This window comes from Corapipo altera, unplaced genomic scaffold, assembly GCF_003945725.1.
Source record: "Corapipo altera isolate COAL_440 unplaced genomic scaffold, ASM394572v1 124, whole genome shotgun sequence".
Lineage (NCBI taxonomy): Eukaryota > Metazoa > Chordata > Aves > Passeriformes > Pipridae > Corapipo > Corapipo altera.
Window position 1 is genome coordinate 1883371 of NW_020884967.1, and position 26698 is coordinate 1910068.

Below are 26698 nucleotides of genomic sequence, written 5' to 3' on the forward strand. Positions count from 1 at the left end.
AAAACCACAAACACATAAAGACACACACAAACACATAAAGACACACACAAACATAAAGACACACACAAACATAAAGACACACACAAACAGACACATAAACACAAAAATAAACACACAAACGCACATATAAACAGACACACAAATATACAGACACAGAGATACACAAATACACAGACACAGAGACACAAACACACACACATGAACACACACAGACACATAAACACACACACACACATGAACACACACAGAGACACAAACACACACACAGATACACACACACAAACAAACAGACACACAAACACACACATGAACACACACACAGATACACACAAACAAACAGACACACAAACACACACATGAACACCCCCCTGCCCACACACCCCCACCCCCATCCACCCACACCCGTCCCAGGCCCCTGAGGCCGCGGTCGCTCCGGGCAGCGCGGGCCCGGCGGCTCCAGCCGCGGCCGATCCGCCCGCAGCCGCCCGAGCCCAGGGCCCGGTCCCACCTCCTCCGCTCCCTCCTCCCCTCAGCGCTGCCGGCGCATGCTCGCTGCCCGTGCCCGCTCTCCGTGCTCGCTGCCCGTGCCCTGCCCGTGCTCTGCCCGTGCCCCGGCGCTGCCGGCGGAGCGGCCCGGGCGGGCCCAGCACGAGGTGGGTCCGCGCCCCCCGTCCCGCTCCGCTCCGCGCCCCCCGCCCGGCCCTGCCCGGCCATCCCGCCCCAGCCCGCGCCCTCCGCCGGCACTCTGCGGCCGGGCGGGGCCCCGCGCTCGCCGCCATTCGGGGTTGAGCCCGCTCTGCCCCCCCGGAGCTCCCCCGGGCACAGCCCGGCCCCCGCCGCGCCTCAGAGCGGCCCCGAGGGGCTGCGCGGGGCCCCGGCCCTGCAGGGAACCGGGACAGCACAGCGTCCCGCAGGGGTTTGCGTGGGGAGGGACCCCGCTCCCACCCCCTGCCGTGGGCTGTCCGCTATCCCGGGTGCTTCAGCCTGGCCTTGGACGCTCCAGGGATGGGGCGGCTACCGCCTGAATCACAACCTGAAAATGCTTTCAGTATAATAAATAATCGGTGTGATTTCAGCTTCAGGGCCCGCGGCTGTCAGGAGCGGGAGGACCGTGACCGGCAGCAGGGCAGGCGCGGCGGGAGCGGGTTTCCCGGTTCTCTACAGTGTTTTCGGGTTTTGTGGGGTTGTACCCGGCTCTGATCATCACTTAATCACCCTGAAAAACGCAGCTCAGTCAGTCCCCTTTGGAGGGGGGAAGGCAGACACACATACGTCAATCCAAACAGGAGAGTAACTTTTAGGTGTAGTTATTACTGCTTTAGGCAACAGACTGACACTATAGTCTTCAGTGGAGTAACAGATAAAAAAATTACCTGATATATTAGTAATCTAGATCTCCGAGTTTTCCCTTTGCACAGCTCCATTTCTTTTGCTGTTCTTAGACAGGGACGTGTTTTCGGCAGTCTTGCACCCTACTTAGTGAAACCGAGCTCCACATCCATGGAGTAATTAATCCCGAAAGAATGTGCACAAAATAGATGTTTGCAATTTTGTATTGCTTGACAGCATTTTTAGGTTGTGATTCAGGTGGTGGCTACCCCATCCCAACCAAGGCCAGGTTGGACAGGGCTTGGAGCAACCTGGGATAGTGGAAGGTGCTGCTGCCCAGGGCAGGGGGCGTGACTGGATGGGCTTTAAGGTCCTTCCCAACACAAACCATCTTGTGATTCCGTGATTTTTTCATGCTTGTTTTCATCAGTAGTTTATGTGAGACATACACTGTGACTGCATGTGTAAGACAAGATGAAATAAGATATAATAAATAAGAATAACATAGGAAGTAAGAGATAAGACAGTCTTCAGGGCCAGCTGCTGTGAGAGTATCACCTCAGAGATATAATTAGCAATGTAATCCTCTCTCATGATGTGCTTGCTTGGGTGGATGCATAAACCGACCTGAATAGCAATTCTTCCACGTGTTTGAGTAAATATTTTACTTCACTGAAAAATCCAATGCTACCATTATGGGTGAGGGTTTTTTTAATGTAATAGTAGTAAAATTATAAGTGGGAGGAGTTGTCTTGAAACTGTGAAATCTGACATGGATGAAGGTAGTTGCTGGGTAAGAACGTGCTACAAATAATATAAAAACAATGGATTGCAAGCTCAGATAAGGTGCAAGATTGCTTGTATTTTCTAGTATGAGCTGGCAAATATATTCCCAGTTTCTGGCAACAGAATCATAGAATGGTTTGGGTTTGGGAGCTTAAAGATCACCTCATTCCAACCCATGGGCAGGGACACCTTCCGCTAGACCAGGTTTCCCAGGCATATTTCCTAGGCACAGATTTTTTGTTTCTTTGTGAAACAAGGTTCAGACTCCAGAATTGCTTAATCAAATATACAACAAAAGCCAAATTACTCGGTTGTTGTGTTTTTCAAGAACACAGAGAAATTCGTAAACATTTTTACTCCTGATCTTGGGTAGCTTGTTATTGTTTGAGAATGTGAAAAGCACATAAAAACATACACATTTCCTCCGTTTTCTCTCCACTCTGGAGTTTTTGCTGGGCTTAATCCTATCTCAGGAACACGAGGGAGATACAGCCACCTGCAACTCTTGTTCTCTGGCCACTATAGTGAAATTCCTTGGAGCTCTTCAGTTCTTCCCCCAGAGAGTTCCCTGTGTTACAGAGCTTGACCGTTTTGTTCCTTAGAAAAAGAACATGGTAAAGTGCCTGGAAGGGTTGGCTACCTTAGACCTACTTAATTTCTTCACATTTCCTCATTTCCTTTGCCTGGTCTGTCCCTTCTGGACAGTTTTATTGCACATAAACTCGACAGTGGTTCTGCATGCCCACAGCAGGTCCAGTGTTTCTTAGAAGGTATGTGCACATTAATCAGTGCTTTTACATCACTAATTGGCCTAACATTTGGTAGCTCTTTAACAGTTCTAAAAGGTATGAAAGGATTTCTTCTTACTTTCTGTTTTCTGACAAACTGATATTTGCTGGCAGTTTTAAAAAGAGTTGTTAACCCAAACCAGACGGTTCCTGGCTGAGGGCTTTGCAGCTGCCTGGGCACTGCTGGGTCATGGGTGTAGAAAATGAGCCATCTCACAAATCAGAGCTTTCCTTTTTATAGCTAGATCTAGTTTAAGTGGTGATTTTTCTTTTCTTTTAAATCCTGTGGCTAAAAAGAGGTTCTACACTATTTTCCTGGGTTTGTAGTCACCTTTTGCATTGCAAGTCCATTGACTGACCTGCAAGTAACACCTGATACAATTCTTCAGTTTCAGAGCTGTCTTATGAATTGGAATTTTCATACTACTCTGCTGCCTTTACCCAACATTTCACTACATTTCCATCTTATCCTTTACCAGCAGTTTTAAGCAACAGTGGAACAAACGGGAAAAGAGAGACTGTTGGAAGTAGAGATGATGAAAGAGGACAGGGATCACAGTGGGCTGCTGCTCTGGGTTCTCATTAAACAGCTAAGTGTGTACAGTTCTCTCACAACTGTAACACTGCTGCTGTCTACCAAAGGTCTACCAAAGGCTTTGACCCTGCTTTTGTGGTTGATTTGCAGTGATACTGCATCATGCTTAAGAGACAGAAAAACATTATATAAATATATAATATTTAAAAGCAGAACTTACAAAAAGTCTTTAAAATAACATTTATGGAGTTGTAAAGTCACACAAAGCTTAAGAATTCCTAGCTGAAAATAAAGCAACATTAATTGATTTTTATGGTCCAAACTATGAGAAGAGCAAAAAGAGAAGCTGGAAATGTCCAAAGCCAGCTAGGAACCCAAACACACACTTTGTACTTGATTAAAATGAACCTTAGGCTTTAGTAAACTTTTGAGTTCTGCATAATGTGATGTTTTGATTATGTACCAATGAAAACAGTGCAGTCGAAGCAGTGGTCAGACATTTTAATGAGACAATTTAGACAGTTTTGTACCTAATCTGATAAACTTGTGCCTCAGGTCACTGTTCGGGTGCATTTGCTAAGTCTGCTGTAAAGCAGCCATGAGGCAGCACGTGCAGTGCAAGAGAAATAAGCTGCCAGAAGCCCAGTGATCCTGTTCTACTTACCTAAAAAGCTTGTTAGTATCTTTACATGGCAATCATAGTTCAGCAGAACTTTCCAGAGGAGTAGAGATTCTTCACTTTGTTGAAACAGGAAAATGCCAGGCCTAGAGAGCTGAAGATCACTAGTTTAGTCATTAGGAGCCCACCTGCTCTGTATTCTTTCCTTGGAAGTGGCCCTGGAAATTGTTTCAGCCTGTTGGTTAACTCCCCCAAAAAGTCATCCTCAGTTGGCACAAAGCCTTGTCTTGACTAAAATATGGTGACATGGCCTGTTTGAGCAAATGTTGGGCACTGATGCCTGGGACTGGCTAAACTCTGCAGAGCACTAGAGAAAATTAGTTCCTCAGCTGAATAAACTCAATAATACTGAAGAGTACAAATGTAGGAACACATATAAGGGGCAGCTCTAGTTCTGACGCCTACAAATGGATACAGCAAAGCAGAGGGCTGTTGCACCAAGAATTAACCCCCCTCTGGAACCAAATAGGTAAATAGCGTTATATTATCAGGAAAATAAAACTTAAGTATGTCATTGACAGCTTCTCAAATGTGAGCATTTAGAACTTGCCCCAAAGAGTCTGCTTGTTTTAAGAATTTAATTAATATTGATTAATTATCTGAAGCTGCTCTTTGTGCTTTAGTCAACTAAAATGCCAGCTCCCTCCACCTCCTCCTACAAAGCATTTTGCCAGATGCTCCATTTGTTAGCACATTTTTTGTGTGCTGACACTTGAAAAGTACATGTGTCCCTTTACTCATAATTCATAGATTCAGATTTCCAGAGCCACGTCTACAGTGACTGCACAGTTTGTGATGGAACCAAGAAGTGATGCTGCTGTTGGGGGGTGTTCCTTGTGCAGGGACCCTCAGAAAGGCTCCACAGTCTGTCCAGGTTTTTAAGTACCCAAGGTGCCTTAGAGGGTTTTCCAAAATTGTGTGCAAATCTTCTGAAGCCCCATTTTTATTTCATTTTTTCCCCCACAAACTTGGAATCCCAGAGTTGTTTGGGTTGGAAGGGATCTTAAAGCCCATCCAGTTCCACCCCCTGCCATGGGCAGGGACACCTTCCATAGCCCAGGTTGCTCCAAGCCCCGTCCAACCTGGCCTTGGACACTTCCAGGGCTGGGGCAGCCACAGCTTCTCTGGGCAAACTCCATACATGTGTATAAAAGTGATGTATGCTGTTTATATGAAATGATATTTGCTGTTCACTGAAATAGCTGGATACAGTTCAGTTCATGCATGTGAATTTTTTTTTTTTTGTCCGTAAAAGATTAGTAAGAAACTGGACTTGTAGTTTTAAGGACTACTTGGTTAAATTGTCTCTGTTCTCAGTAAGTTTTCTATAGAAAAATAGTTGGATTCTTCTTCCTTCTGATTTTTATTAACAAAAATCTGACTGCAGAATTATTTCTGAAAATTAACAAAAGCTGTTTAGTTCCATTATTTGCTCTGTCTCTCTATAACCAAAATTAAGGTAGGTGTTTAGCTGAGACGATGGTTTTGGAGTTAATGAGGTTCTTTACTCAGCTTCGAGTACCCTGTACCTTGCTCTCCTTGCTTGTTTAAATAAGACACATTTCCTGTCCACAGAAGCTCACACAAATATTTTGTTTCTAAATATTTGGGAGGCATTTTTAATTAATCCCTATCTTCATTAGGGATTTTTTAACAAGACATGCAGGGTAGTGATGGAAATAGATGAAAGCCCTTTTTTGGTCAACTAAGATTTAGTGTTTGAAATTGATTTAGTAAGATAGAATAGGATATTGTATCCTGGTTTATTTACAATTTTTATTTAGTATTTAGTTAAATCAAAATCTTTGCTGTATTTTTAGGTTGATTACTTCCTTTACATTCATATGAACTTATTTTTATTATGGTTTTGAGATACTACTTTTAATGCAGTCAATTTACACTCTGAAAATACTTCAGTGACATTCTGTGCTTAATTGGGTGAGAAAAATATTTTGTGCAGGGTGTAAGCCCAGATAACAAACATTTATATTTGATTTTGTGAGCATTTCATGGCATTTCAAAATTAATCATCAGTTTAACTGTTGTTAAGATCACTTCACAAAATCTCTGTAGCTATGTGTGTGGTTGTCTGGTGCATGGAGACGTGGTTGGTAATACGAAAATCAGGTGAACAGGAAAAAAAGGGATGGAATGTTCAGTTATTAAAACTTCAGGCTGGTGTGGCCTGTTTGCCTCAATCCCTTTAAAGCCCGGGCAGACACAGAAAGCAGTTTATGGGATGATTATCTGATAGTCCCTAAGGCACTCCTTGTACAGTCTTAAATTAAGAAAAGATAGTTACTGGCTCCTCCCAGATTACCATCCCCAATCCAATTAGCTACAGGAAACACCCTGGGAATTCATTCAGCTTCTCTCCTCTAAAATCTGAATCCCCTACAAGGTGTTTCTGGTGGCTGATGCTGCAGCAATGAAGGGATCAGCACTCACTCATTCTTTTTGTCGGGTCACAGGTAAGGTGTTAAATTGAAATTATTCAAACTATTAAAACTCATGTAAATTTACTGTGGCTTTGACTATATCAGATTTAAAAAGAATTCCTCTAACTTGCAGAGTTTGTTTTTAAATTTTTCCACTTCTGAGTGCTGTCAGAATGCATTGCTGACAATATTTCATTGTTCTGTGTGTGTAGTCAGTCCTGCAAGTCTCACAGTCTCTTAGAAAACATGATATTCATGATCAAGAGTCTCTGAGTCACCACTTTTGTTTGTAGAACAGTTAATATATTCAATTTACGCCATCTCCTTTATAATTCTCACTGGTAATTACTGCCTGCCTGCCTGTTCAAGGTAGTTCAAAATAACTTCTGTTAACTCTTGAGTTAACCCTACCACAGGAGATGATTCAAATAACATGAATCAAGTCAGTTGAGAGACCTGTCCATCAGTTCACCTTGCAGTTTCTTGCTATTTATGTCAAAAACTCTATGAATAGCAAACACTGAATCACCAGACCAACACCTACATAATCTTCTAATGAATTACATTCTTTTGTCTCTTTTGTACCTGAAGGCAGTTACAGTCCTTTGTAAATATCAAACTTAATGATTAAATTACATTTACCTTTTGCTGTGACAGGTGGGGAATATTTTTTCCCAAAGAGGGAAAAACACATCTAGAAATAACAGATCCGTTCTGGTTGTGGTTGCAGTGAAATCCCTGGAGTTTTACAGCAGCTGTAGCATCCTTCTGCTGTGTAAATAGCATATAACTAAACTATATGATCATTTGTTTAAATTATTACCTAGTTTTCTCTCTGTCCTTCATCGGTCCATTTGCTTTATCCAATTTTTTGGTGTACTTACAGGTAGTAAAGAGTTCAAATTTCAAATAATTGGGCTTTTTAACACACCTGGGGAATTGAAGTGTGTGCCTACTGAAATATGTGTGCTCAATGCTAAAGCTGCTTTCAAGACTTGTTAAATTGTAGTTTAAGTATTCATGAAATATCTATTATCAGTGAGCTTTTTCACTGATATAGACATTAGAATAACAACCTTTGCATCCTGTTTAATTAATAATAATAATAATAAAATTTAACAACTCCCCCCAGTTATCTACATTTTTTACAAAACTTTAGAAATAAATGCTTTGTTATTCCTGGCAATGTTAACATTAGATAGTCTGCTGTAATTTAAAGCACAATTTCATTTACCAGCACTTCCTGTACAAGTGACTTAACTTTGTCTCAGTCAATTCAGAAGATTTTTCTGTTAAAAACTCTCATCATCTGCCAATCTCAAGCCTGAATTTAGAGACAAAGTTATAATTCAGTAGCTCTTAACCTCTTCATTAAATATAACCAGTCCTCCTTACACTATCCTGTTTTTGCTTAGTCTTAATCATCCAAGTTCTCTTTAGTTGTCTAAAACATCTCAATTAGTGCAGTTTACAGGATTTTGCATTTTGGCAATGAAACTTTATCTCATGTGATATGTATTATTTTTAGACATTCTGTTGACTTCCGTGGGACTGCTCACAAAAGCAAAGTTTCTCAAGTACTTGCAGAATTAGGCCACAGAGGAAATTTTAGAGGTGCTTAGGGACTGAAAGAGCCCCTACTTGGTCTGTAGTTGACTATATTCCTTTAGAAATTTGGCTGCTATGTAGTTACTTACACGTGACTGCAACAGGGAGAGAGCAAATTCCCTTTAGAAGACAAGAAAACAGTAAAAAATAACCTAAAAATTTCATGTGACGGGCCTACACAGCAGCATTTCCTGTGTTGTGTGACATATTTGAGGTTTAAAACAGCTTTTCCCTTATACTGATATTGTAAAACCGAAAGCTTATGCATGATTTTTTCATGTTAATGCATTAAAGCAATCCTATGAGATGTGTGGTCTGCTGTGGGGTTCTTGTTTGCCAGAGCCACACGAATCTAGAGATTGTGGAGATCTCACTTGTAGTGGGTAGTTCCACAGGGACTCTGCAGGGGGGAGCTTTACAATGGGATTACTGTCCATGCTGGCAGCTGAACTGCCCTAACTGGAATCCTTCCAGTTGGGAATGCAACCTCTTCTCTCTGTTTTGAAAACGAGTTCTGAAGCAAAAGATAGTAATTGCATCTCTTAAATAAGCATCTTAATTGCAGAGGTAGAGCGAGATCAGCATCTTCTTGTCTCCTCCCTTTTTGGCTGCTAAAATATTAGACATTGCTCCTTTCTCTTGTTTCATTCTGGGGCAAAAATTCAGCCCAGCGACTGGAATCCACTGATTTCCAGATCCTGAAATACTAAAAGGGAATCTTTTTTGTGACCAGGCAGAGTGGGTAGTTTGCAAACCCCAGGGTTGCTTTGCTAAGTCCATCCTGCTCCTGTGGCCCAGGAGCTGCTCCCCTGGGGATCCCTGATCTCCCATTGTCCTGCTGCCTCCATGGCACTTTACTGCTCAACCTGTGACCTTACAAAGTAAAATGCTTTTAATCCAGAGAAAATGGATGTGGACAAGGGGCTGCTTCACTCCCCTGGTAATAGAATCATAGAATATGCTGAGTTGGAAGGGACCCACCAGGATCTTCAATCTCAGCCCTCAGCCCTGCACAGGTCACCCAATAGTTTTTTTCTTTCTTTCCCTATGCATGAAGAACATGAAAGGTGAATGTGCCATCTTCTGGCTTGAGTGTTCAGAAATATAAGGAATGTTATGTCTAGTTTATAGCAAAACTTTGGAGATCTTGGTTGTAAGTTGTAATGTAATTATACCACCTGGGGCCTTGTCTGAACTCAGAATTGCTTCATTTTAACTTAAGGTATGACTTTAAAGTGAGTTAGCTAAACTGGTTCAAAACCTTTTACTGATATTCTCAATTTGATTCAACTTGGCTTGAGCCAGTGTTTTGATCTTGATGCAAAATATTCTCTGGTCACTGCAAGTTCATTTTTGGTTGTGTGTGGCATGTGGGGGTTTTGTTTGTTTTGGTTTGTGGGGTTATTTTGCAAATTTAAGTGACTACATTTGATTAAATCATGGGAAAGAATCACAGACTGGAGATGTCTGTTCAGAGCTGGGAATTGAGGTGAAGAAAGTGGAAGCACAGAGTGATCTTTCCTACAGCACAACGTGCCTGCATCGTTTCCCCTGCAAGAAAGGCACCTCTGCATGTTTGAAGCAGCAAGTAAGACTTGATTTCATGTGATCAAATGCAACAAGTGAATCGAGTGCAACAGCAAACAAAAAATCCTTTCTGTTAGAAATTGGTCTTCTCAAAAGTGGAAATAAAACCCCCAACCTCAAAACTGCATAGAGACATCAAAGCAGGTATCGAATCCACACCTGGAGGGGACCTCCTGAAATCCCCCCTTAGTGCTTGGTGTCACGATTCCAAGAGATGATTCCAATCTCTTCTCTGTGCTGACCAGGGACAGCAGCCAGGGAATGGCTGGAGCTGTGTCAAGGCAGGGTCAGGTTGGATCTCAGGAGAAGGTTCTTCCCCCAGAGGCTGGTTGGGCACTGCCCAGGGCAGTGGGTCCCCCCATCGCTGTGTTTGGTGTCCTTGCCCTGTGATTACACACGGGTTTTGACTCTGCTCCCTCTGCTGAAACACAGAGGTGGAACTTCGTGTCTGGAGTGTCTTCAGTCGGAAACAGGGATTAAGGAGCAGCCTCTTTGCTGTCATGGCAATGAAATGCATGTCAGAGATAAGGGAGCAGAGCTGATTAAGGCGATAGGGTGGTTGCCCAAGGTACGTGACTCTCATCCCTCAGGCACCTGATGAGGACCGTGACCTGGAATAACTCCGGGATTGTGCCTCCAGCTTCTGCCAAGTGTTTATGGAATGAGCAAAATCCAGTGTTCATGGGGTGAGCAAAATGCTGCAGAACATCTTTTAAAAGCTAAGAATATCCAGCGCTGAGATGAAGCAGGAGAGGAGCTGTTGCTTTTACTTGAACACTGCTTTTACTTCTAACACCCTTTTTATCTGTGCAGGAATGAAATACCCCTGTCCCAAATCACCCCGTTACAGCTGTTTGAGGGGGTGCATTATAACTCTGTAAAATCTTTGTCATAATCTTAACCTTTTTTTTTTCCCCCCAGAAGTAAATATAAGGGAGTTGCTCACATTGATCACACTGAGCAACTTAAAACACCTGTCAGTGAAGTTTAATAAACTGAAAGGCGTGCAGACAAAATATTAATAATTAATTAAAATTATTACCAACTATTTAGCAATTAATTATTAATTAAAACATTAATATTTAATAATACGAAGATAAAATATTTAATTCCAGCTCAGGAATTATGGATTTGCTGTATTGCTGAAATAAAACTGGTTATACAACAAATAAAAATAGTTTACCCCTGCCACTTAGAAGAATCATGCTAGTATTTTCTAATACTGTAAGTATATTCTCTTCTGCATTAGCCTCCATCTCTTCCCTTTTCAGTTAAGAGTCCTTGTCAGCCTGAATCCTGGTAAAAAAAAAAAAAGGGATAATAGTCTTACATGATAGAAATATCACTGATATTTAATCTCATTTTTTTTCTAGCACTTGAGTACAAGGAAATAGGAAAACTAGTCATAGTGGTGGTGATTCTGCTGCCCACAGGAGGAGACATGTCTTTTTCAAATGTTATCTGGACAAACTATTACAAATTTTTAAGAGAATTTTCTGAGAAATAGGAACCAACAATTTCTATTAATTCAACTCTGTTAACTCTAAAAAGAAATTCTGGGGATAAAATAAAATTATTTCTTTTGGTATAAAGTTTCCTCTGATAATAAAAGCCATCCCTTACTGATTTCAAAGTCCACTGGAAAAAAAAAATAATAGAGGTTTTGGAGCTTCTCCAGACAGAATGCAATTATATACAAGTACTCCTACCTATTTATTGTAGGATTGACTTTTCAGGGTGTGGAGTCAGATGGTCAAGTAGCTGAGTAGCAAAATGCTCCAGATACTCTTTAATCTTTATTAAGATTCTTCTCAGTTCATGTTCTTATTAATGTACTGACGTTGGAAATGCATTTCTGAGCATCACTGACATCTCTGAAGGGTTTTTGGCTTTCACAGCCAGATGTAATTCTCTGAGAGGACTGACAGAGCCATAGGAAAGGGTTCTTAACATGTATCTGGCTTCTGTTCCCCCCGTTAAGCATCTTGAAAAGGACAGGGCTGCACTGGGTGACTTTGGGGATAAAGTCCATTAGCATTGTTGGAAGAATAATTTATTCAAGCTGTGTGGTAGATAATGTAATATCTGAATGAATGAAGTTCTATTTGAATATTTACTATAAAAACAATCATGCAGAATTAGAGATGAGAGCTGGACAATGAACAGCAAACAGCACCACCACAGCACAGGACTGTTGTATCACCTTATCCACACAATGCTCTTATATTTATTTTTTTTTTAGCAAATCTGTCTCTTAAAATTCTATTTATGCTGCTGAATCCTAATACTGGCTTTGCAGGATATGGGACATAAAGTTTGTCTAGTTAGTAAAGTTTCTACAGTTAATGATACAGCAGAGATGTTTAGTTTGGTATAAAAACATGCACTTTTTTGGTTATACTTGCAGCTATTTCCCTAGAGAGATAAGAGAAACAGAATGGAAATCTTATGCTGGGTAAGAACTTCTACTCAAGAGTTTATTTAAACATCACAGTGACTGATTAAAGTGTTCAGATTTACAGCTTTCCTTCAGCTTTCTTTCTGTCAGAAGGTCTTCAGAGCAGAACACACCTTGTATTAGAAATAATGTTAAAGTATGAGAAAAAAATCTGTTTTCTGCTTAGAGAGACTCTTGTGTTCAGTTTTCTTGTTAGAGGAGAATCCTCATAGATGTGATTTCAAACACTAAGAGTGGAGGGAAGAGAGCAGAGAAGGCTTGTAGATAGTCTGCCTGATTGCCCAAAGCTTAAACCTTGGACAACTTTCTAACCAGGTGCCAGGTTCTAGGCTTTATTTTGAATTTTTTGAGCTTCTGTTGTAGATTTTCAGTGAATATTTTACTGTTTCAACAGGTACTGCAATGGCTGCAGGAGTTTTGCTGCAGAATGAACTCCCATACTCTTCGTTGATCGAGAGCAGTGTGTACCTTGCAAATATGAGTTCAGGTAAGAATTTTTCTCTGATGTGCCATTCATAAAAAAAAAATGCATAGAGCAATCCTGAAAAAAATAAAAATCCGTGGAAAATTTAAGAAAAACAACCAGAAATATTATCCATGTTTATAGAATGAAAATGTCTATAACAAACCAAACTGCATTATTTCACCAGCACGTCGTGGGGATAATGTGTTTATCTTTTCTGTAATTTTCCTTTTGTCAGGTCTCTTAATGTGTGATTTTTATGTTGAGAAACTACCTAGCTCTCTGAAAATACAAATGTGCCTTCAACAAAACTCCTGTTTCTAATAAAGTATTTAAACTCTTACAGGATCCAATTCTTTCTTACCATTTTGGGTGAGCGTTTGCAAATCCCAAAAGATTCACTAGGAAACTAATGATGTGCAGCATTTCATTTTGCTCACTTCTTTCTCCACTATCGTTTGATACATACCAAAAATAAGTTTCTGGGAAGAGAAAGAGGAAAAGAATTAAATATAAGAAAGGAATATAATTAATTGGAAAACATTTTTCACATTTCTTGGATACAGGTAGCACTTGAAATAGCCTTTTTCATCTCCTTTCACTTTTACCCACCCCCTAAAATTAATCTTTCCTCACCTGTTGATACCAGCTTTATTGATGAATTAAAAGAGTCAGAGCTTTGAGACAGCTCAGAGTCAGCTTTGACATTTTCCTTTTCTCATATGACATCACTGCTGACGTTCCAGGCCTGGCACCCACAGCAAACCTCCTTGTGTCTTGGGAAGAGCTGGGGTGCAGCATTCAAAAGTCAGGCCCTCAATTCCTGGCCAGTACCCAGAAGAAACAGATTTTTGCCTGGTGAATTTGTCTCAGAAGGGAACTGTCTCTTGTGCAAATTCCTCTGTACAAGTTACTGGTTTTTTAGCACAAAAAGGAACACAGACTGAAGATGCCAAGGAGAATGCAACGGGATTAATTTGCTTATTGAACAAAGTTGAGGTGGGGTTTTTTGATTCCCCCAGCCCTCCTCTTTCAGTGCAGCCTAAAGCACAACCATTGGGGTGACAAAGGCTCTTCAGCATCACTGTAGTCTGTTCTCCACACAGTTTTTCAGGGTGTTGCAATCTTTCTGGCCACCTCATTCTCCTCCTTAGCACACTGGAAGCAAAGTGGGAGGCAATTTGCCACCTCATAGCTACCTTCTAAAGCCTGAAGCACTCAAGTGACACACCTTCTCCTCCACATAATCTGCTTTCTCTCAGGCTACAGGACTAATAATAAAGAAGCTGCGGCCAGAAGAAAAAAAATGAGCCTTTTGTTTTGAATAACAACTTGTGTTTTGTTAGCAGATATGAATGGTCCAGGCCAACAGTCCACACAATTCATGGAGTGCTGAACCATTTCAGTGGGAACACACTAATCCCAGTCATTACACAGCTAATGATGCATTTTGGAGCAGCAAAGTGGAGGAGGAGAGGTGGCTGTGGAATGTTAAACCAAGAGGTGGGGGAGTATAATGTACTTCCTTGCAGAGATCTCAGGAGGCAGAGCCTCCAGCTACATTTTGATTGTTCTTTTGAATTGAGTGTTTTGTGTCTTAGCAAGTTCTGAATGCCTGTTATTTAGAAGGAACTAAATACTCCCATTGTTCATGGAAAACGTTTTGGTTGTTCCCAGCGCCGTTTTGAAAATTACCTACTTGAAATGCAACTATTTTCATCGAGTGAGAGCAGCGGAACAGTTTGTCCCGAGCAGACGCAATCCCTGCACTCCCTGTCGAGGAGAGCAGCCCCGCGGCTGCATCCTCGGTTGCCATGGCGACCGCTCAGCCCGTGAGGACCGGCGCGCACGGGGATGCTCGGCACGGGGATGCTCGGCACGGGGATGCTCGGCACGGGGATGCTCGGCTCCCGCAACTCCAGCGCTGAGCAACTCGCCGTGCCCTCGGTGTGCCCGCGGGGCCGGGCAGCCATGCAGGGCTCGCCGCGGCGGCGCTCGGCCGTCAGCATCTTTAGCCATTTTTTCCAGGGTCGGAGGCATTCCTCCTCCGACCCCCTCCTCCGCATGAGCCAGAGGCGCCGGAGCTCGGTGGTGGAGCTGCTCTCCTCGTCCACCCACCGCGTGATGGTGGCTCTGTCGTCCCTCAGCCCCGAGGAGCTGGATGCAACTTTTCCCGAAAAAAAAAGTAAAGTACTTTTCATTTAGACTGTCGGCAGCTCTGGGTATTGTACTGGTGTTACTGTGCTTCGGTTCTGTGAACTGTGTTTTATGTATAAAATAGTGGTTTAATTTTGTCCCCGTGTTTTATATTTTGTTCATTGATTCCTTACTCAAGTATTATACACAATGTGTATATATGTGTATGTAGTACATGCTTTTTACTCTGACAGCTCAATTATAAACAACAGGTAAAACAGAAGCACACATTCGTGCATACACCAAATATATGGTTAACTATTTGGGATTTCAGGATGAAGAGGACTGTGCCTTTTTTTTTTTCAGTTGCAAGGGGTATCACACACCTCTAACTTCATTAGAAAAAACTTCTGCACTGATGCAAGCAATTTTTTCCCCTCACTCTCCTTACTTGAAAAATGAGTCTGAAATATATATATTAAAATATTTTTATATATTTATAAGTATATAGTCTAATTAATATATATATAATTATTAATTTTATATATATTTATAAATAGATATATTTTTATATATTTCTGCTGTTTGTAACTTCATCAGTTTAAGGTTGAACTGATGAGTCTGAAATACATATTTTTATATATTTCTCTTTGTAAGTATATAGTCTAATCAATATCTATGTAATATATAATTAATATTTATACATAAATTTATAAATATATATATTTATATCTCTCTGCTGTTTGTGACTTCATCAATTTAAGGCTGAACTGATGAGTCTGAAATATATATTTTATATATATATTTTTAAGTATATAGTCTAATCGATATCTATATAATGTAAATATGTATATATATTTATAAATATTCATATTTATATATTCCTGCTGTTTGTAACTTTATCAGTTTAAAGTTAAACTGATGACTCCGAAATATATAAGTATATAGTTTAATTTATATCTATATAATGTATAAATAATAGTTATATATATTTATAAGTATATCTTTTTATATATTTCTGCTGTTCACAACTTCATCAATTTAAGGTTGAACTGATGAGTCTGAAATATATATTTTATATATTTATATGTATTTATAAGTATATAGTCTAGTCAATATCTATATAATATAAAATTAATATTTATATATATTTATAAATATGCATTTTATATCTATTTCTGCTGTTTGTAACTTCATCAGTTTAAGGTTGAACTGATGGGTCTGAAATATGTATTTATATCTATTTATAAGTATATAATCTAATTGATATCTATATAATATAAATATTTATATATTTATCAATATATATAGTTTTATATCTTTCTGCTGTTTGTAACGTCATCAGTTTAAGGTTAAACTGATGTGTCTGAAATATATATTTTATATAAGTATATAGTCTAATATATATAAAATATATAAATAATATTTATATACAAATATATATTTTTATATCTATTGCTGCTGTTAGTAACTCCACCCATTTAAAGTTGAACTGATGAGTCTGAAATATATATTTTATATAAGTATATAGTCTAATATATATAAAATATATAAATAATATTTATATACAAATATATATTTTTATATCTATTGCTACTGTTTGTAACTCCACCCATTTAAAGCTGAACTGATGAGTCTGAAATATATATTTTATATAAGTATATAGTCTAATATATATAAAACATATAAATAATATTTCTATATAAGTATATATTTTTATGTATATTTCTGCTGTTTGTAACTTCATCCGTTTAAAGTTGAACTGATGAGTCTGAAATATATATTTTATACATTTCTATATATTTCTAAGTACATAGTCTATTTAATACCTATGTAATATAGAACACATAGTAATATTCTATTTTAATATATATATTTATATCGTTCTGCTGTTCGTAGCTCCATCGGTGTGAGGTTGAACGGACGCTTTTAGGGCAGGGCTGAGTTTCTAAGCTTGCCTAACTAAGCCTGGCTTCCCCTGTGTTGCAGGAGGCTCGAGGCGCCCGACAGCCAAGTACACGAAGGTGGGGGAGCGGCTGCGGCACGTCATCCCCGGGCACATGCAGTGCTCCATGGCCTGCGGGGGGCGGGCCTGCAAGTACGAGAACCCCGCCCGCTGGAGCGACCAGGAGCAAGCCATCAAAGGCCTCTACTCCTCCTGGTGAGAAGCAGCTTTGCTCTTCTCCAGTCAGCTGCTGCCTGATTGGGAATTAGAGTTAGTCATCGCCGCTGTAACGGCCCAGTAATGATGAGTAGTGATGAGAGTTTGGTTCAAATCCAAAGGAATAAATACTTGTCTGTTGTGAATGATAAAAAAAACTGGGCTACAGGCTAAGGTGCAAACTAATTAAACAAGTTCGTAATGGAGTTGAAAAGTAAGAATGTCGGGGTTGACAGGGAACCTGTCAGCAGCCTGGCAATTAGTGACGAGGAATTTAAACAACTTTTAGGAAATATTTACTGTAATGCTGGGTGGAACAAACGTAATGCAGCCCAGACCAAAGGTCACCAATCCAAATGTGTATAGTGTCACCAATGGCATGTCACTGCATGCACAGTGTCTTCAGTGTCACCAGTAAGAGTGTGTGCAGTGTCTTCTGTAGTGCCAATTAAAGTATATACAGTGTTTTATGCCTGAGACTTTTGACCAATTGTGTTGTGGCACCATAGTGTACAAAGAGTATAAAAGAAACACTTGAGAGCAATAAACAGCTTCCTGATCACCTTGCACCTGGACTACCTCTGATATCTGTGTCGCCTTGGCCGTTCCGACGTTAACAGCGACATAGGAACACTTAGAGCAGATGAAATAATGTGGGTGTGTGTTCAGAGGGACATTCGTATGCAGCAAGAGTCACATGAGGTGTATCTTTGCATTCTTACTGGGTTTAGCTTTTTTTTTGGGCAGCAGATAATTAAAGGGCATTTACAAACCTTAAAGTCCAAACCGGCATCTGAGTCCGGATTTCTGTTCAGAGGAATTTTTACTTATGTCATGGCATTTAAACAGTTCCAGTAATGGTCTTTTGATAATGTTGTATCTGGATCAGCTTAGTAAGATTTACTACTAATACTGTGGGATAGTGGAATTTTTTAAAAATTCATTTCTAAATAATCAGCAAGGTATTTCTGTCTTTCTTGAATATAACAGTATTCTTATTTTGGTAGACTCATACCCAGGAAATGATTCATAACCACATTATTATCTACTTCTTTAATTTCTCAGGATAACAGATAACATCCTGGCTATGGCTCGACCCTCAACAGAATTAATTGAAAAGTACAACATTATTGAGCAGTTTGAAAGGTAACAAATTCAGTCATTATTTATTGTAAGTATCACTAGTGTAATTCCTGATCCATTTTCTCTTTCAACATAGATTTGGATTGTTGATAAAGATCCTTTCATTTTAACGCTCTGCAGGTAAAGATTTATTCTCCACTAAGAACAAATGTGTGTTTCAGAAAATAAGGGATAATGAGATTTTGGCTGCATGTAATACTTTGACTCATCTATTCCTTCCTTAAGATATGGCATAAAAACCGTAATTAACCTCCAGCGTCCTGGGGAGCATGCGAGCTGTGGGAATCCTCTGGAACAAGAGAGCGGCTTCACCTACCTTCCTGAAGCCTTTATGGAGGCTGGAAGTAAGTTCCCTCCTGCTGCTCTTCCTCATTAATTATTGACTTCGGCTCTTAAAGGTATTTTTACTTGAATCCCTGCGTGTTAAAAGCAGCTCTGTAAGAAACGTTGCACAGAATGGGATGTAAACATGAAACTTGGCAAATACAATCAAGAGCAAATAACACATTATTGAAGGTCATGTATTATGTGGAGAGAGATGCAGGGTTTATGTTCAGCTGTTTAAAATAAAGAAAGGACAACAGTTAGTTAAATTTTCCTTTTTCTTCTTTGTTCACAAATATAAGAACCATTAACGGTGTTTCAAGTTCTGGTACAACTCATGTTTTCTTATCTAGACTATAAAAGGTTATTTCATATGAGGACAAGAGAGAAAGTGCCTCTCTGTAAGAAGCAGGTGTTGACTGAAGAAGTGCTTTTACTTCTAAAAAAGAAAAAATTACCCTCTCCCTATATATAGCTCAGTAATCCTGCTCCAATCACTCAGTTTTGTTACAGCTTTTACATTCTGGCTGAACTTCACTTTGACAATTCTTTGCTACCTTTGTGTATCTTTTAATACAAGAAGAGAAGTGGGAAAGTAATCTCTTGCAAACAAGATGTAGTCAGATTTTAAGCTCCATTATGCAGTTTTAGTACTAAAATTTATTATTAGTTATCTCTGCATAAAGTACTACGCAGTTCACATTCAGCACGGCAGAAAATCACTGTCTCCTCTCTTTTTCTTTTAGTTTATTTTTATAATTTTGGATGGAAGGATTATGGAGTGGCATCTCTCACTACTATACTTGACATGGTAAAAGTGATGGCTTTTGCCCTGCAAGAGGGGAGGGTGGCTGTTCACTGCCATGCAGGACTTGGGAGGACAGGTATGTGCTCTACTGCAGGGTCAACACAATTGGTTTTGTAAAAATGCCAAAAAGTCTCTCTGTAAATCATTAATAATTACATTCTGTATCATTGCTAGATGTACATCTATAAAATGGTTAAAAGTGCTTTGTCAAAATGTTCTCAATGGCTAGATGAGATCAGGTTTAGTATATTAAAAACAGAAACCTGTAAGGTTAGAGAATTTTTTAATCTGTATCACGATTCCATTTCATGCAAATGTGACAGGTGCTTTTGGGTGGGAAAAATTCACCTGGTACACTCTCATTGTCCAGTATTTATTGCACATTCACAAGCCTGCCAATCACTGTTAGATCAGGTAGATTTGGTGGAGCAGCTAAAATTCCATCTTCTATTTTCAAGTCCTATTTGCCTGTGTCCTTCCCATAGAAGCCCCCAATGCTCCTGTATCCACTCTGGGAGATGCTGTGGTGGAACTCTTGGAGATGCTGTGGTGAGCAACTAGGTCTCACTGGAAGGGTAGTGAGAAGGGCTTTACTATCCTATGGTTCATCAAATGCAACATTAATAAAATAACAGCATCATGTAATAGAGTGTCTTTACCTATATTAATTTCTATCCTCTATTTCCACTGAGTATTTGCTTTAGTCTGACCATTCTTCAACTATTGTATTTTTTACTGTATTTTTCTTTACCTATTTGTATTTTCCAGGTGTTCTAATAGCCTGCTACTTAGTTTTTGCCACAAGAATGAGTGCTGATCAAGCAATTCTTTTTGTCAGAGCAAAAAGGCCTAATTCCATCCAGACCAGGGGGCAGTTACTGTGCATCAGGGAATTCACTCAGTTCTTGGTTCCCCTGCGAAATGTGTTTGCCTGCTGTGAGCCCAAGGCTCACACAGTGACCCTGTCCCAGTACCTGACCCGGCAGAGGCATCTGCTCCACGGCTACGAGAGCAGGCACCTCAAACACGTGCCAAAGCTGGTTTACCTGGTCTGCAAATTGCTGCTGGACTTGGCTGAAAACAGGCAGGTGGTAGAGGCAGAGCTGTTGGACATCCCAGACCTCTCAGCTGAGATCGAGAAGGCTGTTTCTCAGTTGGTGTCCACACAGCTCGACCAAGACCTTGCCAGGCAGGACAGCGAGATGTCAGACTCATCCCACACCCACTCCTCTGCTTTTGAGACCCAGGATTCTCATTGCTCCCTGGGTCATGAGTGTGATTCTTTCTGTAAAAGAAGGAATGTCGAATGCCTTCAGCCTCTTACTCATCTGAGAAGGCGTCTAAGCTACAGTGAGTCAGATTTAAGGAGAACTGAGTTTCTTCTAGAACAAGACAACGCTGTCTGGACAGTGCCTGCTCAGATATTGCAGTGCAACAAGCTCAAGCAGAACAGTGGTGAGGAGTGTTCTGCCCCAGGTGAGCCGAAGCCCCAGCTGGAGTTACACAAAGAAGCCTTAGTGCGCAACACGTGCATGTTCTGGAGCCAGGGCAGGTTCAATTTGGACGGACGGAAAGATGGGTCCTCACTGTACCACAGGAGGAGCTCCACCAAAGAAGTCCAACGCAGCAGAACCTTCTCTTCGGGCCTGGCTTCCATCCACAACGCCAGGGAACCCGGAATGCTGAGGCACAGCTTGGCCAAGGAGGTTGGTCCCAGGAGGGACCACAAGGCTAACATGTATGGCAGGACAGTCTACGCCTCCGAGGACTCCGATTCTTCTTCTTCTTCCAAAGTGAACTTTTCCATTGGATATGAAAGCCAGGATAGCAGAGATGTGTCGGAGACAATTCCACACATTATTGTGCAGTCAGAATTAAGTCTGGAAGCCCGAAGAGTTTTGGCAGCGAAAGCACTTGCAGATATAAATGAATTTCTGGAAGAGGATGAAGTGAAGCAGAAGGTAGAAACATGGCAGGTAATTTTTAACTTGATTCCCTGTTATGGGCTCTGCATATTTCACCTTGGTTAATTCCTAGAATGGCAAAAACACCACGTGGAGCTTTGAAGTGGCACATTGGGACAGCACTGTATATGTGGTTCAGTAAATAATTGTAGTTGTCAGTTATGGGCCAGTTCTTTCACAGGCTGGCAAAATGCACCTACAGCTTCTGGTCTGTAGCAGGAGGGTAGAGACCTCACTTCAGGATGTATTCCCTCATTTTTCTACCTAGGGAAAATTGATGCCATTATCTGTGCTTGTAACTTGGCTGCTGGTAGCAAAAAATAGCACAGATTTTAAGGTAGACCTGTGTTGGTTTTCATCAGTGCTTTCTCAGAACTAATCAGAGGACTCTGTGAGTAAAAGAAAAAGAATTTAGTAGAAACTAAATTGCTTATCCTCAGAACCAGATCCTCCCAGCAACATTTGCTTTGAAGTTGGAATGCAAAGCTGGTTTATGTATTCCAGTAGAGTCCTGGGAGGTTCTCAGCTGCACTGTTTATGTCATCCTTCCACTTTAAAGAATCACTTGTGTTACTGCTGATTAATGTTGATACTTTGGAAAAAAAAATTTTTTTGGGTAACTTTTTAGTCTTTTCCTGTTGAAACATAAGCAGCCAAGTACTGCTACAGTCAAAGGGAACGTTGGCAGTGGTAAATAGATGATGCATTTCCAGTTTTGTTTTGCTTTCTTTTGTTTTAAGAAAGAACTGAATTCTCGAGATGGAGCTTGGGATAAAATCTGCACCGAGAGAGATCCTTTTATCCTCTGCAGCTTGATGTGGTCCTGGATAGAGCAGCTTAAAGAACCTGTTATATCCAAAGATGATGTTGACATGCTGGCAAAAAATTGCACAGAATCACAAGAAGCACTCTACTTGCTGAGAAAGGTAGATATTGGATCTGTCAATTCATTCTTTAACTTTGGGAAGGGAATTGCACTTTTAAAAAGCCCTTTAAAAATCAGGATGAGAATTCATTCTGTATGGAATAGTAGGAGTTGTAATCAATACTGTGGTGATGAATATTACAAAAAAAGTACCAGACAGAGTCCTTGAACACCATCCAGTAGCAGCTCAACTTCAGCACATTTCCCTGCAAATTCTGCACCTGGAGATCCAGAGGCAAAGATGAGAAACCTTTGCTCTGTAACTCCATGGATGGCTTTTGTTGTGTCACATCTGGCAGCTGTACTTTATGCTTGTCCTGTTTGCTGTTCAAACATCTTAATCTGGCAGCTTTGGAAGAGCTGGGGCAAGGAATAGGAAGAATCTGCTAATTCAAAGAAGCAGAAACCAGGCCTAATTCTTCTACAGAAGTTAGAACTGTGACCACCTGTGTTGTGAAATCCCTATGATAAATAGGTACTTGTGACCCAAACTGCTTAACTGTGCTTTCCCCAAAGGGAAAATAAATTTACAAGATAAATTTGCAAAGGTAAATTAAAAAATAAATAAAATTCTCCATTCTCAATCTCTTAATTATACAAATTAATTTCCTAATTCGTTGTGAATTCTTTGTTTCTGAAGTATTTTTGAAGAAAATAGAGCCCCTTTTACTTTTCCAGATACCTAAAAATACAGCTACTAATCAAGAGGTGGTCAGAACTTCCTGTGCAGTTACCATCCTCATGACATGACATTCAGAGTTCCCAAGTTTATCTGAAAACATCATGTTTCTTCCTTAAGAATTCTTCCACTCTATCAGAGTTTTAACTTTCTATTTATATTAAATAAAAAACTGCTTGGCACCTGCTATAAATGATTGGGAAAGGAATAATAATTTTATCTTTCCTTATCTCATCCTGTATTATTTCAGAATCCCACAAGAGCTGTGTTGGCAGGGACCTCTGGACATCTTCTGGTCCAACTGTCTTGCTCAAAACAGGGTTGCCTAGAGCAGGCTACTTGTATGGCAGATGCTCCAGTGTCTTAATTAAGGATGCTCTTAAGCTGGAAAAGGGATGGGAAGGAGCAGCCACAAAGATCTGTTGCTCCCTTTATGCATCCTTGCTCAGGAGTCTCCCTGGCAGCTTCCTTTAGTGGTTATGGACACTTGGAAGGACAGAGAGAGATGCAAGATCATCCTGAGTTAGATGGGGAAGGAGCCCTAAACATGGCATTTTGGGCTACAGAGATGAAATTTCACCCATTCTATGCCAATTGACATGAACGTTAATGTTCATGGAGGGGATCTTGAAAACTAAGTCTCCAGATGCACATCTGACCTCCTGGAAATTCCCACAGCAGTTTGTGGCACTTGAGAGGAGTTTTTTCCATTACAATGAAATAATTATGTAGAGGCTCTTTGGGCTTGTGGGAATTCCCTCCCCAATTCCTGCACCTGAAGGTTTCAATACAGGAAGGCACAGCCTGATATTTAAACAGCAGTTAACAAAACCTGAATGTTAAAATGTTTTTCATGGAAATATTTCTTCTAATGAGCTGCTGTTCCTTTCCCCCACCAGGAGCAGTGTCAGACTATCCTTTGTATTTTACACTGTGTGGTGAACTTGCAGATGCTGCCAGGTGATGTGGAGGAGGCCTTACTTGCTCGTGCTATTAAAGCTTTCACCAAGGCAAGTAACCTTAAATAAATGTCCATGGCATTGTATTTATTTGGTTTAAATCACAAAGGGCTCTGTGAGAAAAATTACAGTAATTCCTTCACACTTATTTAGTTCAGAGTTTACATTTTATAATAATCGGCCTACATAAAGGGTAGCAAATATTCTCAACAAAATAAAACTCTGTCACTACAGCCCTAATCCTTGAGTCTCCTTTTTCTGTTTCTGGACCACTGCCAGTTCATGGGCATCTTCAAATTAGGGAAAAGATCATTTTTTAGTGGTGAGACTAACTAATCACTGGGAGTAATTTACCAAAGGCTTTGGTAGGTTCTGTGCTAGAAGTCTTTTCATCAGATTAAACCATTTTCTGAAATTACACTGCAGTCCAGTTCTGTTTCAGACCTGTAATGCAGGATGTGGATAATAACTTCTGCTTTTGGGATCATCCAGTAACAGTGACAGGTGAAGCTGTTGCTCAGCTCAGAGCTGCTTGCTTTGCAGTTCAGCCAATGAAATTTGAATTTGAACAGAATGTTCACTGTGCTGCTTCCTGATCTCTTATGTCACCTCTTAAAAGTCATGACATTTCTCCTGCTACTAGTTTATTTCAATGTCTAGTCAGCATAAAACTGAAAACATTTAGCATGAAGCACTCCATCATCAAACACGTACTTTCTTTGATAAATCTCAAAGCCACTCTTTAAAATGTTGGGCATCTCCTTTGGGTTTTGCTGTGTGATATCTATTTAACAACTGAACTGAATTTTTTCTCTTTTATTAGACAAGCTTCGATTCTGAAAATGGACCATATGTTTACAATACTTTGAAAAATGTATTTAAACAAACACTGGAAGAAAAAAGGAAGAGGATTAAGGAAGGAATAGAGAATCCTTCTTGATTTCTACAAGCTCTGCCGAAGCATTAGATGGGCCTACCAAATTATTTTGCATTTTCCAGCTACTGTATTTTGTGCTACCTGGCATGATCTACCTAACTTTAGGTAATAGTTATTAACAAATAATTTTATTTTTTTAGAGGGAGTTTTAGTGACAGTTGTTCAATCTACACAGTTTTAAAGAAGAGCTCCTGTGTGACCATCCTTTGTAGCATTTGGGTTTCAGGCACTGTGCTTTTATATTGTGAAGGGTTCTCCTGTTCTCAAATGTGTTAATTGATTTAGAAACCTCTGTTGTTGGCAAGAAACATTACTTTCAAGTTACACCATTGCCATAAGTTCAGTGCCATGATACGCAAAGGTTGGATGAACTGAGTTAATATTTATGGTTACATATGTTTACATTAATGTTATTTCATTTTACTTTGCAGAAAATAAATATTGGCTGAACCACTGGAGCTGCTTTTCCTTTTAGAAATTTTAAAATAAGGCAAAGAGTAATAATGGACAGATCTCGAGGTCTGCCATTGGCAGTATTTTCCTTTAGATCTCGTAAATAACTGTAACCAATGTGTTTCTAAAAGGTGTTGCAGGAGAGAAACACATTGTGTTGAGTATTAGTTATCAAGCCTTTAATTTAGACTTTTTCTGGCTAAGAAAGCTTTAAACAGTTTGTAACAGGAAATGGACTGTGGCAATTTAAGTGCTTGGAATAAGAGTAAAACGTTACCTTATTAGCTAAACTTTTATTGATCTTAAATGAAAAACCACTTCATTGTGAAATCTTAATAAGGATATAATTCTGTCCATGCTTATGTTCAGCAAAAACTTGCATAAATAAATGTAACATAATAATACTAAAAATAATTAATCAAAAACTTATTATCCGCAATACACTTTGTAGAGACCTTTTTATCTAATAAGACAGAAACAACTGGAACATCATCATAACTGCAGTTTTGGATTACAGCCTTTGGCTTTGGACTGCAATGCCAGTTTGCAGGATCAACAGTTTATCCAGTTTGATATATTTAAGTAGTTAAACAAGAATCTGTCCTTTTCTGAAATATTTTTATTCATTAATGTAAATGACTAATATTTAGAGATAAAAAAAGAGCAGTTTGAAATAGATATAAATTATACATGCTTCAGCTCTTGCATGATTTTATATGAAATTCAGATCCATACAAGTACTTTGGCAGAATCATCCTAAAATAAGCACACTTGAAAGGAAAATATCACATGTGAATCACATACACAGACCCAGCTTTGTAAAGAGGGAAGGCAACATGACAAGCAGTTTCACATTAGCATGCCTTAGCAGTCAGGCTTGGGAACACTGAAATGCATTTGCAAGTGTCTTAGTTTCCCAAGAAATTCTTTGAGTTTATTACAGTTAACAGCTCCAAAGAGCCAGCACCAGTTCCTGGTGCTATTTACTTTAGCTGTGTATTTTAGCTTTTTATTTCTAGACCCCAATACACTTGGGGTGCAGAAACCAGGTCAGTTTTGTTCAAGTCAGTGTAATGAACAAGGGCTTTCACAAATCATTAGCTCCAGCTAGAATAACCTTTCTGAAGTTAATGTCAGGTGTTGGCATTTGAAAAATTACCGACACACAGCCCATGTAAATGGACAGTGTAGAACTGGGCACTTCTTTATTTAGTACGTTTTTTGGTTCACTGACAAGTGTGTTTACAATTATGGCCAAACTGGCCACCACATCTGGTTGAACCCATCATGGATAAAACCAAAAATAGCCCATCTGAATGAATACTCAAACCTAAAAACTTTAGTAGCAGCCTCTTAATTAATTTGTGACCCAAGTGATGCAAACAGGGGTGACCCAATTGTAGCCTTCCAGTACCTGAAGGGAGCCTACAAGAAACATGGAGAGAGACTGTTTATAAAGGCTTCAAAGTGACAGAAAATAGGTTTAGGTTAGATAATTAGGAAGAAGTTCTTCCCTGTGAGGGTGGGAGGCCCTGGCA

General features: G+C 39.9%; 1 protein-coding gene across 3 annotated transcripts; it reads left to right on the top strand.

Annotated features, from left to right (window-relative positions):
- The first annotated feature begins 582 nt into the window (after window positions 1-582).
- On the top strand, window positions 583-26698 carry PTPDC1 (protein tyrosine phosphatase domain containing 1). Of its 3 annotated transcripts, XM_027664964.1 has the most exons (11): window positions 583-653; window positions 12158-12205; window positions 12603-12695; window positions 16797-16968; window positions 18034-18114; window positions 18337-18455; window positions 19182-19319; window positions 20012-21219; window positions 21948-22133; window positions 23711-23821; window positions 24594-26698. In XM_027664964.1, exons 2-11 carry the CDS (start codon window positions 12199-12201, stop codon window positions 24708-24710), a joined length of 2232 nt encoding a protein of 743 aa, XP_027520765.1. In that variant the 5' UTR covers window positions 583-653; window positions 12158-12198; the 3' UTR covers window positions 24711-26698. The 3 variants fall into 3 exon arrangements, with proteins under 3 accessions (XP_027520765.1, XP_027520766.1, XP_027520764.1); XM_027664965.1 differs by lacking the exon at window positions 12158-12205 and having other exon boundaries at window positions 585-653; XM_027664963.1 differs by lacking the exons at window positions 583-653; window positions 12158-12205; window positions 12603-12695 and adding an exon at window positions 12775-14856.